The sequence below is a fragment of the Ruditapes philippinarum genome, unplaced genomic scaffold, assembly GCF_026571515.1.
Source record: "Ruditapes philippinarum isolate M1 unplaced genomic scaffold, ASM2657151v2 ctg540_1_1_1_1, whole genome shotgun sequence".
Classification (NCBI taxonomy): domain Eukaryota; kingdom Metazoa; phylum Mollusca; class Bivalvia; order Venerida; family Veneridae; genus Ruditapes; species Ruditapes philippinarum.
In genome coordinates, this window is record NW_026857945.1 from 317,501 (window position 1) to 332,471 (window position 14,971).

The window sequence follows — 14,971 nt, forward strand, 5'->3', positions numbered from 1 at the left end:
ATTTATATCTATCATAACAAAAACAGTAGAAGATTTTTTTTTAATTTATATAAATAACTTAAATTTTGTCTGTTGTTTTCTTAAATACAGTAGAAGATCTATTTTAATTATAAAATAATAATAATAATAAAAATGTTGTCAAATCTAAATGACAATCATTTCAACATGATATTTGTAGAAATTTTAACCCCCATATTTTTTTCTTTATATTTCAGCTTATTCACATTGTGAAAGAAATGGACAGGCAGCCCAGCTTAGGAGGAACTGAGTTACTAAAACAAATCAGTATCCTAGATGCAATCTACTTGCTTTCAAATTCTTGGGATGAAGTGACAGAATTAACAATTCAAAAGTGCTTTAAAAAATCAGGGTTTGCAGTTGATTTTAGTAAAATCGATCAAAATGAATCAGTATGTGCAAGAGATGAAATTGAAATTGGTAGTAACACATTATAGTCTGTCCCATCAAATTTGAATATTCCATTTTTTATTTAATATAATAGTAAAATCATTTAAATTAATATCTCTAGGCATGTTTTTCATTTTTTTCATAAATTCAATAATATAGTCAAAATGTTAAAATAATTTTTTTTCCTGTTGACTTACGTTGTAACCTGACGTGACGTCCATTTCAAAATGGCGGCGCCCATATAGACGTCATTTAGGGTTCGTCTCACAATTAGCATGAAATATACTCGGTAATTATAAAAATTTGATTATTCTTTTTTACTTACTAATCAATAGCTAAATGTTATCATTAAAATGAAAAATGATAACAAAGTTGGTGTCAAAAAGGCAATTTTACTAGCAAACCATTATTTAAAATAATCAAAATCTTTGAAGTGAAAACATCAGTAACCGCTAAATATAAATTCTAACACACAAAGATTTATATAATTACCATAATACACTGCCGTATTTTATATTCTTTTAAAGAGAAAAAGACCAATGAAGTGATTTGATTAGATAGCTTTTTCAATCAAGCGCGTATCTTGAATACAGCAACGCGTCGTAGGGGAACGGGAACACTAGCTAGAAGACTATAAAAATGGTTCTTAGCTAATTAATGTTTAATTTACATAATTCTGTAGTTGTCTGAGTTCTGTCTGTCACGGTTCAGAACTGTTCACTATTTAGGGGAGAAGATGTGTAAGCGGCCGGATAGCTCAGTCGGTAGAGCCGCGGTACGGTATTCCGAAGGTCCCGGGTTCGAGTCCCGGTCAGGCTGCACATTTTTCTCACCCTGTGACATTTGGCGCCCAACATGGGGCCGTGACTGATATAGCTCAGAGTTTAATTTACATTGCTCTGTAACTCTGTGAAATTCGAGGGCGAATTTCAATATAGCAGGGGAGTATGTCACGGTTCAGAACTGTTCACTATTTAGGGGAGAAGATGTGTAAGCGGCCGGATAGCTCAGTCGGTAGAGCCGCGGTACGGTATTCCGAAGGTCCCGGGTTCGAGTCCCGGTCAGGCTGCACATTTTTCTCACCCTGTGACATGTCCATTAGCATGTATCTCGTCTATTCAAAAATAATTAAATTGACCAGGTTCGATTGGATACAAAAATATGTTACCCTTCTTATTTCGGGTGCGATGTTAGTGCGCTTAAACTCACAGGCACGAGTATCGGACCTGGGAAGAAAAAATATGACCAGATTGATAATAAAACCTGTGTTCATCTTAAAAGTGACAAAAACCAAAAAAAAAATGTAAATAATGACCCCCTTTAAAAATATACTATAAGTTAAGACATGTAAGAGAAGGCCGGAAACTCCAGATTCGAGCCTACGAGCAAGGGATTCATTTCCCGGGACGTTGTGAAAACAATTGGCCAGACAATTAAAAAAAACTTTTATCACTATTTCATGTTTGTATTAAGCTTCAAAATGAGACCAACCCCAAGTTCTTTAGGGATTTGGATGTTTTTTGTGTACACTTTAAGCTCGTAAATGCAGATTTAACTTTCCGTCCCACAATTTAACAAAATGTCCAGAAATATCGGCAGTGATTTGATATTATTAAGAATATGTTTGAATTGGAGCATTCAATAAGCGACAATAAGTGTTTTTCTTTCTTTCTTTTTTGTAGATTCAAAGTGTTACATATCATCATTATGTTAATATGAAGGGGAGATCGAGTCAAAGAGAAACACAGAGCGACGTCCTCAATAATTTTAGCCTTCCTAAAATTTGAAAATATTCAGTGAAAAAAAACAAACAATAGATCTAGCATATTTTCCGCGGGAGAAAAATACCGCGTATTGTATATTTTATAGCTAAATGAGTAGGATTTACTGACGTATAGGTATTGAGCAACAACATCAAGATGTTATGGATGATGATGATGATGATGTTCCACTGTCAGCCCTAAAAATGTCATATGAAATTTTTGGGTGCTCGTTCAATGATTTGCTACAAATTGATAATCAGCTTCACACTTGTGATACCGAAAGTATTTATTGTACTTGTGCGGACGACAATGAACATGGAGAGCGGTCCGTGAACTATATATTATATTTGGGGGACTTCTCAAAACACATTAAGCTGAAAGCAAGGCAAATACAAATTATTTCTGGATTCAAGACACTTTTTATTAAAATGGTATTTGAAAGCAAAACATCTAATTAGATTCAGACGAATCGTAGCCAATGTCTCTCAAAAGCCTTGGCATTTTCCTCTTCATAAACTTATTATATAGTTCGTGATTTTCCCGGACTAGTTCAGCGAGCGGACGGCGACGTCTGCGCCTATTGTTTTCTTGGGACTCCCTGCTGACGTCGTTGTCACTATCGCTCTCAGAAGAGAAAAGCCCAGCAGCTATATTGTCGCGTATGTCTCGTGTGGGAGGGGCGCTGCTGTTCCGGCTGTGCTTGATCGTGACCGGCTGGTTGTGGTTGCGGTCCATCAGCAGGCTTTGTCCTCGGCTGTTCTGCTTGTCCAGCTGCTGGTCTGTCTACAAGCCTGCGTTCTGCGTCTTTTATGGCCGTAACAAGCTCTCTGAAACAATATACATATAAATATAACAGTGTTTATAATTTACTAGGATTTAATGACTGGTTGCTAATTGGAAAATATGGTTGTACTTTACGAAACAATGATCGTTTCTCAATGGTATAAAATATAATCTAAGTTTGTGTAAAAACGCATTAAAATCGTCTTGTACTCAAATATGACCTGTTTTTGTTAATGATATACATTGTATTGTAACATTATTTCGTTTTGCAAACAAATTTCTTTCAAAAGTACAAACAACGTTTTTTACAACAATTACACTAATATTCTTACCTTATATCAATGTTTTCGATCTGATTCGGCTGTTTGGCCATCAGCTTGCTAAGTTTTGTTGACAGACGGTCCCGTAGTTGCTTCCCAGTTGCATTTCTATAAAGATCTTTGGCTGGCTGGCTTAACTGGTTAATATTTTGTTTAATTTCTTCAATTATGTCCGACCACTTTGTTGGATTAGCTTAATAGGATCGTAACATCAATTTTACTTCATCGTCTGTTATTTTCACAGCTTTTTTGTTGCGCTGTAATATCGTTACTGAAAATAAAATAATAATAAAGATAATAATAATTTTATTATCAATATTACCATTAACCAATTTTATTTTGAAAGGTAAAGTGTAAGATAAAGTTTTCAAAATTTTAATAAAAATGACTGAATTTCTATTATAATAATGATGACGATGATTATAATAGTAATTAATAATAATGATAATGATAATAATAATAATAGCTATTATTATAATTAAAATTCAGTTATTTTTATCAAAATTTTGAAAAAATTATCTAACACTTTTATTAAAATAAAATTGTTTGGCCTAGACAATATAACGTACAGTACATTCGTGTAGTTTTGAGTGTGAATAAAGTGAATAGAGTGTGATAAAATAATGACATTCAGTCTAGATGAATTATAATTAATGCACGTAAGTTTATTTTTAATAAAACATTTATTTACTTTCATTTTTTAAGAAAAATTAATTAAGTTTATAAGAAAAATTTACCTACGTTATCACATGTACAAAAAGCACGGGTTTTTCATGCAGGTTTAACGCAAACTTATGCACTGTAAACTGGTTAAAATTTGTGAGTGGTAAAATTAATATACGCAAATATAATAATAATCATGGTAAATCGTATCAATCGTATAAATGCTTTAAAATAAAAATATATTCAATATACTTACAGTATTTTCATGATAGCATTTGTCGTTAAAAATATCTATTATTTTAGATAAGAACATGAATAATGGTCAAAGAGAACAGTTAGTGCGTGCACTTATTCACTCTGCCCAACTTCCACCCGACTACGAAGATTTTGAACAAGTTTTTAAAAATTTGATATTAGCGATGTGAAGACCACCACCTAATGCATTGATGGATCTTCGTAACAGATTATTTTCAGACTATGAAGCGCAATATCTTGGTCGAAATGTGTTCGATCTCATATCCTCGCAAAGGTACGAGTTCTTTGAAATAACTGGCGAGAGTCCAGAAAAATTCATTCAACTTGTCAATTCAGTTCCCTTTTCCGAAAATAACAATACACTATCGAGACGTAATAGTTTGCTGCTCGTTGTGATCTGGCTGCGAACATACCCGACATACAGAACACTATCTGTTTTCTTTAATATCAGTGTCTCGTCCGTTAAGGATACAGTCCGAGGCCTCCTTCCTAAAATGGATGGGTACCTAAAACAATTTATTGAATGGCCAACAATTAACGAGTGGCAGAATTTGCGATGGAATTGGCCTAAAATAGTGCCTGCTGTTGGAGCAATAGTTGGCACAAGCCATGAGATTTACAGACCAAAAATCAACCAGCAACAGTACTTCTCAGGACACAGGCATTACCACTGCTTGCATTCACAGATAGTTATTGACAACACTGGCAAAATACGTGCGTGCTTCTTAATAGATATGTGGGTCGTTACAGAGTTAAAGTAGAACATGCTATATGCCAAGTTAAACAATATAGAAGCGTAAGCTCAATTTGGAGACACCCGCGTGATTTACTTACGATTGTTGTAAGAATTTGTGTGTCACTTGTTTGTCGAAAAAAAAAACATGTTGGTCTAATTGATTAACAATTTTTGTTTGTAAAAATTAAAAGCTGGCATATTGTCACATTTTACTGTAGTTGCATGATTATCAATAAAACATCAAGCAAACTTTATTATTTTGAGACAACCCCACAAAACAGTACGTACTTCACGCTTCACTTTCACAGTCCGTTATCGTCCGCACAACTCTAATAATTGGGAAAAACCTGTATGTGACATATTGACTCATATAAATGAGGAAAATTCTGATGACAGTGAAGATGAAATTGAAGAAATGGATGACGCTCAAGGGTCTGTCATGCAAAATGCTCCATCAATGACCCAAGCAAATGAAATGGTGTTACAACTGAAATCTTATGCATTGCAACATGGACATGCCAGTATAATGTACCATTTGTCAAAACTAGAGGTCTAGTTGCAAGCAAAAGTAAACAGTCAAAAATAAGTGATTTTTTTTCAATAGGACAACTTAAATGAAAGACACAATGTGATTCTGACATTATTTTATTAGTTTCAAAATCATGAATTTTAAATATCAATATCATTGTACATGTATAAATTTTTAACACGGTAAAGAAACAATTTAATTCTGACATTTTAATAATTTTATTAAATATATAAACATTAATTTTTAATAATCAATTTTACAATCAAATATTCAATAGCATTTTACATGTATACAATTTTAACACTGTACACACTTTTACTGCTCTTATCATAAATAAATGTTTTAACACTAAATGTATATGCTGTATTAGTATTATTTAACTTTTTAATAGTGTTTGGATGTTTTACTGTAAACCTGTATTAAGAGACTCCCTGTCTTATGCGACCTTCTTAAGAAAGTCCCCTGTAGGGTCACATAAGACAGTTTTGACTGTACATGTAACCTAAATATTATATTTGAACATGTGTGTCACAGAATAATTGTATCAACTACTGTTCATTTACTGAATTGTATACTTTATATTTATCAACCGGCAACACCCTTCACTCATTGAATAATATATTATATACCCCAGGTATATACCTGATCACCCTTATTAATCAAATTTGGGTCAAATAAAAATACCATTTGATAAACAAACCAATTTTGAATCAATTCGTTTTGTTTTTAAATGAAACTTTAATAACATTGTGTACCCAACTATTTGTTAGGGAAATATGTAGAGAATGTTTACCAATATGGAGTCTGCTTTCAAATGAAATCTCGCGGGACTTCAAGTTTTGGGAATTCTAGCATCTATTTTTAGTAACGGAACATACACTACATTGTATTTTTATAAGTGTACGATTTTAAATTGAAACAATCAAATAATTCATGAATCATCACTCAAAACAATATAAGTCCAACATGTTTTTGGTACAATGTCTGTTATTGAATAAATACACCGTTATTCATAATTGCAAAGCCATGTTTTCAATTAAAAATAGCATTTGGGTCACGGGTCACCATGTCATGCAAAGGTATCCAAACCTAAATTCTCGCTAGTCACGTGATAATTAGGGCAGCAAAGGCGGTGAATGTTATGAAATGTGAACCCACTGATAAACTTTGAGGCATTATTTCATCAATCTAACGTTCTGTATTCAAAAATATAGACTGAAATGTCCCAAATATATCTAACTACCTGTATTAAAATAGCTTTTGTCCAGATAACGCAAATTTATTGAATTACAGCATGACATAAATATGTCACGGTTCTGGTTGACTTTTGATACGGGATTGGCTTCAGCGAACAGGTCTAGCAGTACTATAAAACCTGTTCGCTGAAGTCTCTTTAGCTACAGCGTACCCGTTTATATACTATGACTTGACGTGAACGCTGAAGACAACCCCGTAAGGGAATTCCACCAATAATCGTGCCAGGAATCTGACACGCTCGTATTCATTCATCGAACATGCCATGAAGTAAAGTGAAGCATACCTTGATAAAACTATATATAATCTGTTGATAAGCCAAGGATAGACAAATAAAAATCTTATTACGAACATAAACTACCTAATAGTTTCCGACAGGTAAAAATTTCGGCACTTGGCCGCCATATTGCCAAAATGTTTGACCACGTGATTACGAGATTGACCTTCACTTTTTATAAATTACTTTTTTTAAAGATATTGAAAAAGGTGATTTGCTGAGATAGGTCTCGAGATCATTAAGGTAGATGGAAACAAGTGCAGGAGACAAATTTTCTCCTTGACGAACTCCACAATCATTTTAAAAAAAAGGAGACATTAAAAGATGTGTGAAGTTGGCGGCCGGCGGCGTGAAGTTGGCGGCCCAGCGGCTGGCGGCGTGAAGTTGGCGGCCGGGCGGCCAGCGGCAAGCGGCCAAAATTTTAATGTTGCAGAAATGTTATTTAAACAATTAAACGGCATTTAATGAAGTTCTAAAGACATTTCTTAGTATTTAAGGATATATAAAAAGAAAAAATCACTTTGAGATTTTTTTTTTATTTTATCATATTTTGTGACGTCAGCGGCCAGCGGTTGGCGGCCAAAAATTTTAATGTTGCAGAAATGTTATTTAACAATAAAACGGATTTTATGAAGTTCTAAAGACATTTTTTAGTAATTTAAGAGTATATAAAAAGGACAAGAGCCACCGCCGGGCGGGGGCAACGCATCGACTTTTACTTTCTCTAAAAGCAAACAAAGAAATGTTTGAACAAAATCTTAACGTTATCCTTTTTATAATTTAATCGGTTTATAGTAAAGAATATGCATGGTTAGACAGGTGTTTTCTTGTACTAAGAAAACTGCCAGACGGGGTAAATAGTGTCCCGAGTTATTTGTATTCTTTGGTTCCTTGTTAATTGTAAAATAATATTTGCTTATTTTTTTTGATCCGAAAATTACAATTTTAGTTTTTGTCATGTTTATTTTAAGTTTCCATTTTACACAATTATAATCATAAAAATCATCCAAAAGTTTTTGAAAAGCAGCAGGATCGTCACTAACTATAATAGTTTTATCGGCATATAACAGTATAAAACGTTTCAAGTAAAGGTCGGATCCAAGATCTGTCTGCTCTATTTTAAAGCCTGTATTGTTTGATTCTAAATAGGTCTCGAGATCATTAAGGTAGATGGAAACAAGTGCAGGAGACAAATTTTCTCCTTGACGAACTCCACAATCATTTTAAAAAAAAGGAGACATTAAAAGATGTGTGAAGTTGGCGGCCGGCGGCGTGAAGTTGGCGGCCCAGCGGCTGGCGGCGTGAAGTTGGCGGCCGGGCGGCCAGCGGCAAGCGGCCAAAATTTTAATGTTGCAGAAATGTTATTTAAACAATTAAACGGCATTTAATGAAGTTCTAAAGACATTTCTTAGTATTTAAAGGATATATAAAAAGAAAAAAAATCACTTTGAGATTTTTTTTTTATTTTATCATATTTTGTGACGTCAGCGGCCAGCGGTTGGCGGCCAAAAATTTTAATGTTGCAGAAATGTTATTTAAACAATAAAACGGCATTTTATGAAGTTCTAAAGACATTTTTTAGTATTTAAAGGATATATAAAAAGGACAAGAGCCACCGCCGGGCGGGGGCAACGCTCGACTTTTTACTTTCTCTAAAAGCAAACAAAGAAATGTTTGAACAAAATCTTAACGTTTCCTTTTTATAAATTTAATCGGTCTGTCTTGTCACATTAGTTTTGTCTATGTCTATTTATTTTGTATATATAAATATACTAATTTGTATGTAATGTAAATAGAAACACGCAATTCTATAAATAGCCAGTTACAGCCAAAACAATGAAAATTTCAATAATTTGACCTTCAAAGTCAAGGTCATTAATGAGTGAAGGTCAATGTCTGTCTAGTTATTTTTAAGGGTTATCCTTGAAGATTATTATGTTCAAGTTTGAAGACAATCCATTTAAAAATAACAAAGTTACAGCCAATAATAGCAAAAAAAAATGAAAATTTCAATAATTTTACCTTCAAAGTCAAGGTCATTTATGAGTGAAGGTCAAGGTCTGTCTGGTTATTTTTAAGAGATATCCTTGAAGATTATTACATGTATGTTCAAGTTTGAAGACAATCCATTAAAAAATAACAAAGTTACAGCCAAAAATAGCAAGAACCAGCCAAATTTGGACTTTTAATCTTGAAGGTCAAGGTCATTTATAGATGAAGGTCAAGGTTAGTGTGGTCTACTCAAAGGTCTTGTCCCAAGGGTTTTTGTGGCCAAGTATGAAGACAATACACCAAGAACTAAAAAAGTTATGATCCAGGTACAAGTTTGCGGACGGCAACGGCAACGCCGCCGCGACTATCACAATACCTCAAAAAAAAAGTCGAGCTAAAAAAATCACTGAGATTTTTTTTTTATCTTATAAATCAGCGACCAGCGGCCAACAATTTTTATGTTGCAGAAATGTTATTTAAACAATAAAACGGCATTTAATGAAGTTCTAAATGTATTTCTTAGTATTTAAAGGATATATAAAAAGAAAAAATCACTTTGAAATTTTTGTTATTTTATCATTTTTTGTGAAGTCAGTGGCCAGTGGCTGGCGGCCAAAATTTTTAATGTTGCAGAAATGTTATTTACACAAGTGTATGATCATAACCTCATGTTATAATAATGAGTTATTGTTAATAAATGTGTAAGCAAAAGTTGTTTTGTAAGGTTAGTAAAGGATGATTACCTGACCTATACTCATCGTTTGGACGGGGAGAATAAATTGGATGGGACCCGAAAAAAATGTTTTAAAACTTCATTAAGGACCATTCATATTTGATACAGAAATTGTACACCATATATAAGCCTGCGTTCAAGTCTGTCAATTTTTATGTGCTCCTGTTCGGCAAATCGGTATTATCAAAAACACAAATAAGTATGAAATAACGCTATGTAATGAATATGCAAAAAATATCAACGGATTCAGGCTAATCATATATATATAAGTTTAGGCAGCTACCTTCACAAAAATGATAAAAGATCTCTCCAATTGATCCTTTGTTTATATATCTTTTAAATAACAAGAATTCATTTTTGTAACATTTCTATAACCGTAATTTTTACGCCGCTAGGCGGCAAGGCCACCAACTTCACAAAAAAATGATAAAATAAAAAAATTTCTCAATGTGATATTTTCTTTTTATATATCTTTTATGTAACAAGAATTGTCTTAAAAAAACTTCATTAAATGCCGTTTTATTGTTTAAATAACATTTCTACAACATTGAATATTTTTGGCCGTCAGGCCGCTAGGCCGCCAACTTCACAAAAATGATAGAAAAAAATCTCTCAAAGTGATTTTTTTTCTTTATATATACCTTTTAAATATCAAGAATAGTCTTAAGAACTTCATAAAGTCTCGTGTTATCATATTTATAACATTTCTACAACCTGCCAGGTCGCCAGATAAAAAAAAACTTTCTAAATGTGATGTTTTTCATTTTTATAATACTGCACGTTTGTAACGTCACTTTTCATTGGATAATCGTGACGTTTATATAGTTTTAAATACACGGCTGCTGTCGATTCATGAAGAAATCTTACTTTTTTTCTCTAAAAATGATGCTTGCTGTATTATAAATTCGTTATAAAGATTGTTGACAGGTTATATGGCCGTTTATAAACGGCTGTTTGCAATATAACCCTCGCCTAACGGCTCGGGTTATATTTACGAATAGCCGTTTATATAGGGCCATATAACCTGTCAACGATCTTTATAACTAATAATATAACTGTTACATGATAAGATATGTCTTTAAAAGTTAATTAAGAGTCGTTTTTCAATTCTTTTCAAAACTTAGACAACATTAAAATTTTAGGCCGCTAGGCCGTTTGGCCGCCAGGCCGCCAACTTCACAAAAATGATCAAATAAAAGAAGTTTTCTCAAATTGATATTTTTTTTCTTTTTATATGTCCTTTAAATAACAAGAATTGTCTTTAGAACTTCATTAATGCCGTTTTATTGTTGAAATAACATTTCTACAACATTAAATTTTTTGGCCGTCAGGCCGCTGGGCCGCTGGGCCGCCAACTTCACAAAAATGATAAAATCGAAAAGTTCTCTGAACAAGATTTTTTTCTTTTAATATACCTTTTAAATATCAAGAATAGTCTTAAGAACTTCATAAAGTCTCGTTTTTATCATATTTATAACATTTCTACAACTGTAAAATTTCCAACTGCCAGGTCGCTAGAGAAAAAAAAACCTTTCTTAATGTGATATTTTTTTCTTTTATATAACTGTTAAATGAAAAGATATGTCTTTAAAACTTAATTAAGGGTCGTTTTTCAATTCTTTTCCAAACTTTTACAACATTAAAATTTCAGGCCGCCATGCTTCACAAAAATGATAGAAAAAAATCTCTCAAATTGATATTTTTTCTTTTTAATATATACCTTTAAATATCAAAAATAGTCTTAAAAATTTCATTATGTCCCGATTTTATCATATTTATAGCATTTCTACAACTGTAAAATTTCAGGCTTTTTAAATAAAAATCTTTCTCAAAGTGATTTTTTAGCCCATCGTTTTTTTTATGAAAAAAAAGTAGAGGTGTTGCTATAGTCGCGGCGGCGTTGCCGTTGCCGTCCGCAAACTTGTACCTGGATCATAACTTTTTTTATTTCTTGATGTATTATCTTCATACTTGGCCACAACAACCCTTCGGACAAGACCTTTCAGTAGACCACACTAACCTTGACCTTCATCCATAAATGACCTTGACCTTCAAGGTCAAAAGTCCAAATTTTCTTGTCCTTGCTATTATTGGCTGTAACTTTTTTTTTGAATGGATTATCTTCAAACTTGAACATAATAATCTTCAAGGGTATCCCTTAAAAATAACCAGACAGACCTTGACCTTCACTCATAAATGACCTTGACTTTGAAGATCAAATTATTAAAGTTTCATTGTTTTGGTTGTAACTGGCTGTTACTTTACTATTATTGAAGGGATCAACTTCATATTATAATAGAATATTCTTAAGGACAAGACCTTGTTTATCAAACCCAAATTGACTTGGGCTCTTCAATGACATTGATCTTGAAGGTTAAATTACTGAATTTTCTCAGATTTGTGCATTAAATTTATTGGTGTGTATGTAAATATATATTATCATAATCATAATCATCATCATCATCAACAACAAACAACAACAATATTCTATTTATAGAATGCATTGCGTGTATCTATTTATAGAATGCATTATCTATTTATAGAATGCATTGCGTGTATCTATTTATAGAATACATTGCGTGTTTCTATTTATAGAATGCATTGCGTTTATCTATTTATAGAATGCATTGCGTGTTTCTATTTATAGAATGCATTGCGTGTTTCTATTTATAGAATGCATTGCGTGTTTCTATATATATATATATATTTATATAAATGAGTTTATTTATATATACAAAATACATAGACAAAACTAATGTGACAAGACAGACCGATTAAATTTATAAAAAGGAAACGTTAAGATTTGTTCAAACATTTCTTTGTTTGCTTTAAGAAAAAGTAAAAAGTCGAGCGTTGCCTCCGCCCGGCGGTGGCTCTTATTTCTTTTTATATATCCTTTACATAACTTTAAATAACAAGGATTGTCCTAAGATTGTCCTAAGGTCAGGGACTACAGTACCCGCCCCAACCTCTTTACAAGCCAAAAATATTTATATGAGTAAAATCATTTAAAGTATAACAATTGTCACTGATTCATGACAGTGTAATAAAAACATCCAGCTTACTGGTCATCCGTAATAACTACACATGCATATAAAAGGGTAGTAAACATGGCGGACGTGTTTTGTTGGCTGGCTTGGCCGCCAACTTCACACCGCTAGGCCGCCACTTCACGTCGCCAGGCCGTTAGGCCGCCAACTTCACACCGCCAGGCCGTTGGGTCGCTAGGCCGCCAACTTCACACATCTATATGCATGTGTAGTTATTACGGATGACCAGTAAGCTGGATGTTTTTATTACACTGTCATGAATCAGTGACAATTGTTATACTTTAAATGAGCCGTGCCGTGACAAAACCAACATAATGGGTTTGCGACTAGCATGGAATCAGACCAGCCTGTGCCTTCGCGCAGTCTGATCAGAATCTATGCTGTTCGCTTACAAACCCAATCACAAGTAAAGAAACTGATAACGAACAGCATGTATCCTGATCAGACTGCGCGGAGGCGCAGGTTGGTCTGGATCCATGCTGGTCGCAAACCCACTATGTTGGTTTTGTCATGACACGGCTCAAATGATTCTACTCATATAAATATTTTTGGCTTGTAAAGAGGTTGGGGCGGATACTGTAGTCCCTGACCTGACGCCGTACCCTGTGAGCAATATAATGCATTCTTGTTACAGGAAACTTTAGTTACAGGTGATGGAAATATTTCACATCAGTTGCTTTAAACATATATCCAATAAACATTGCCAAAGAAGAAGGGAACTGGAAATATCTTGGAAGAATTCCACAGACGACGTACACACTGTGTTATTGATCTCAGAGAGAGGCTGTGATTTTCCATTCACACACTGACGTATTCCAGACTTCTGTGTTACTAATCATCATCAGAAAAAAAGTTTTCTTCACATGCGTATTTTTGTTCACCTGCCATTCCCCCGTACTAGATATGAATGAAACATGAGATCGTTGACCTTACACCAAGAGGTTATGTAAACATGAAAATAGCGCTAGTTATGTCAATAAATTCATGTACACACATGACCCGAAAAAGCAAAAAGTCAATATTCAATGTTTCAGAATATTTGCTCTATACAGAATGTGTCCTATCCTATATAGGAATTAATATGAAAAATGGACTTTTGATCGGATTAATTAAGATAAGTTGAGATAGGATTTACAAAGGATTTCATTTGGAGTTTAAAATAGTACAATAGATTGTCCTGCTTTATTGATACAAAGCCTGAATAAATCTATGTGAATATCAATTCAAATTAAGAAACGGGTGTTAAACGTTTTGTGTTTTTTTTCTTCCATAAAACGGAAACTAGTGAAATACTTTTTCCTTACACCATGTCAATTGTCCGCAGAATAGAAAGACTCGACACAATTGATTTATGGATCAAGTGTTAAAATAAATAAGGATTACAATACAGGTGTATTAAGTAACGGTCACATTGCATCGATTGTTTAAATGTTCAGATTGACTTGCAATGGAAAAATACTGACATATAAAAAACTTGTGTTACCGAGTCGAATTTAAGTCACAGTAGTACACATAAACAAACTATAACCAAATTTAACTGACATAAACAACCGGAATCTTTCAATAAACCGACAGTTTCTCTGAGGAGGTTTATCTCGACCGAAACATTCCAGTGTTTATGCGGATAGAGTGTTTTTGTCTGTTCTAATATTATCTCAGTCAATGTTTGCGTATATAAAAGTTATTCTTGTTTGAAATTATATACGGAGGAGCCAATGGGGAAAGAAAGGAATAAATCTGGTTTTTCGAAGGAATTTTCACTCGCACGCAGACCGACCTTTGTCAGAGTGAATTTAGACACAATTTTGGATAATCTAAAAATACTGAAAAATCACTTGGCTAAACATACAGGTACATATTTTTAATTTTGTTTTCCATTGTTTTCCATTTAAAATAATTTCATTTTTCTGCTTAGATCTACGGAAGAGCATTAGTGCCAGGTGTATGTTTTTTATTAACTCGAAATTTCTAACTCGAAATTTCGAGTTTCGAGTTACTAACTCGAAATTTTGAGTTAGTAACTCGAAATTTCGAGTTAATAAAAAACATACACCTGGCACTAATGCTCTTTCGTATAGATCTGCATCGATACGATAAAAAACATTTTTCTAGCCAGAGTATGACCGAATACCTGCATATCCGTTATTGTCCATTTTATAAAGTTTCTTTCGTATTTCCCGACCACCATTGTGCGTATTTTTGGCGATT

General features: G+C 33.4%; 1 protein-coding gene and 1 long non-coding RNA gene across 2 annotated transcripts in view; one reads left to right on the plus strand and one right to left on the minus strand.

The window, feature by feature from the left end:
- Positions 1–2,341: 2,341 nt before the first annotated feature.
- LOC132751564 (uncharacterized) lies at positions 2,342–7,148 on the minus strand. The gene is made up of 3 exons (XR_009628704.1): positions 6,998–7,148; positions 3,287–3,545; positions 2,342–2,998 (listed from the first exon to the last, which is right to left on the minus strand). It is a non-coding gene; the product is annotated as an uncharacterized LOC132751564 (long non-coding RNA).
- A 6,360-nt stretch (positions 7,149–13,508) lies between these two features.
- LOC132751565 (alanine racemase-like) overlaps positions 13,509–14,971 on the plus strand; it is an 82,554-nt gene continuing 81,091 nt past the window's right edge. Inside the window, exon 1 of the mRNA XM_060741738.1 lies at positions 13,509–14,614. Coding sequence (XP_060597721.1) covers positions 14,479–14,614 — 136 coding nt within the window. The 5' untranslated portion in view covers positions 13,509–14,478. The remainder of the gene's footprint in view (positions 14,615–14,971) is intronic.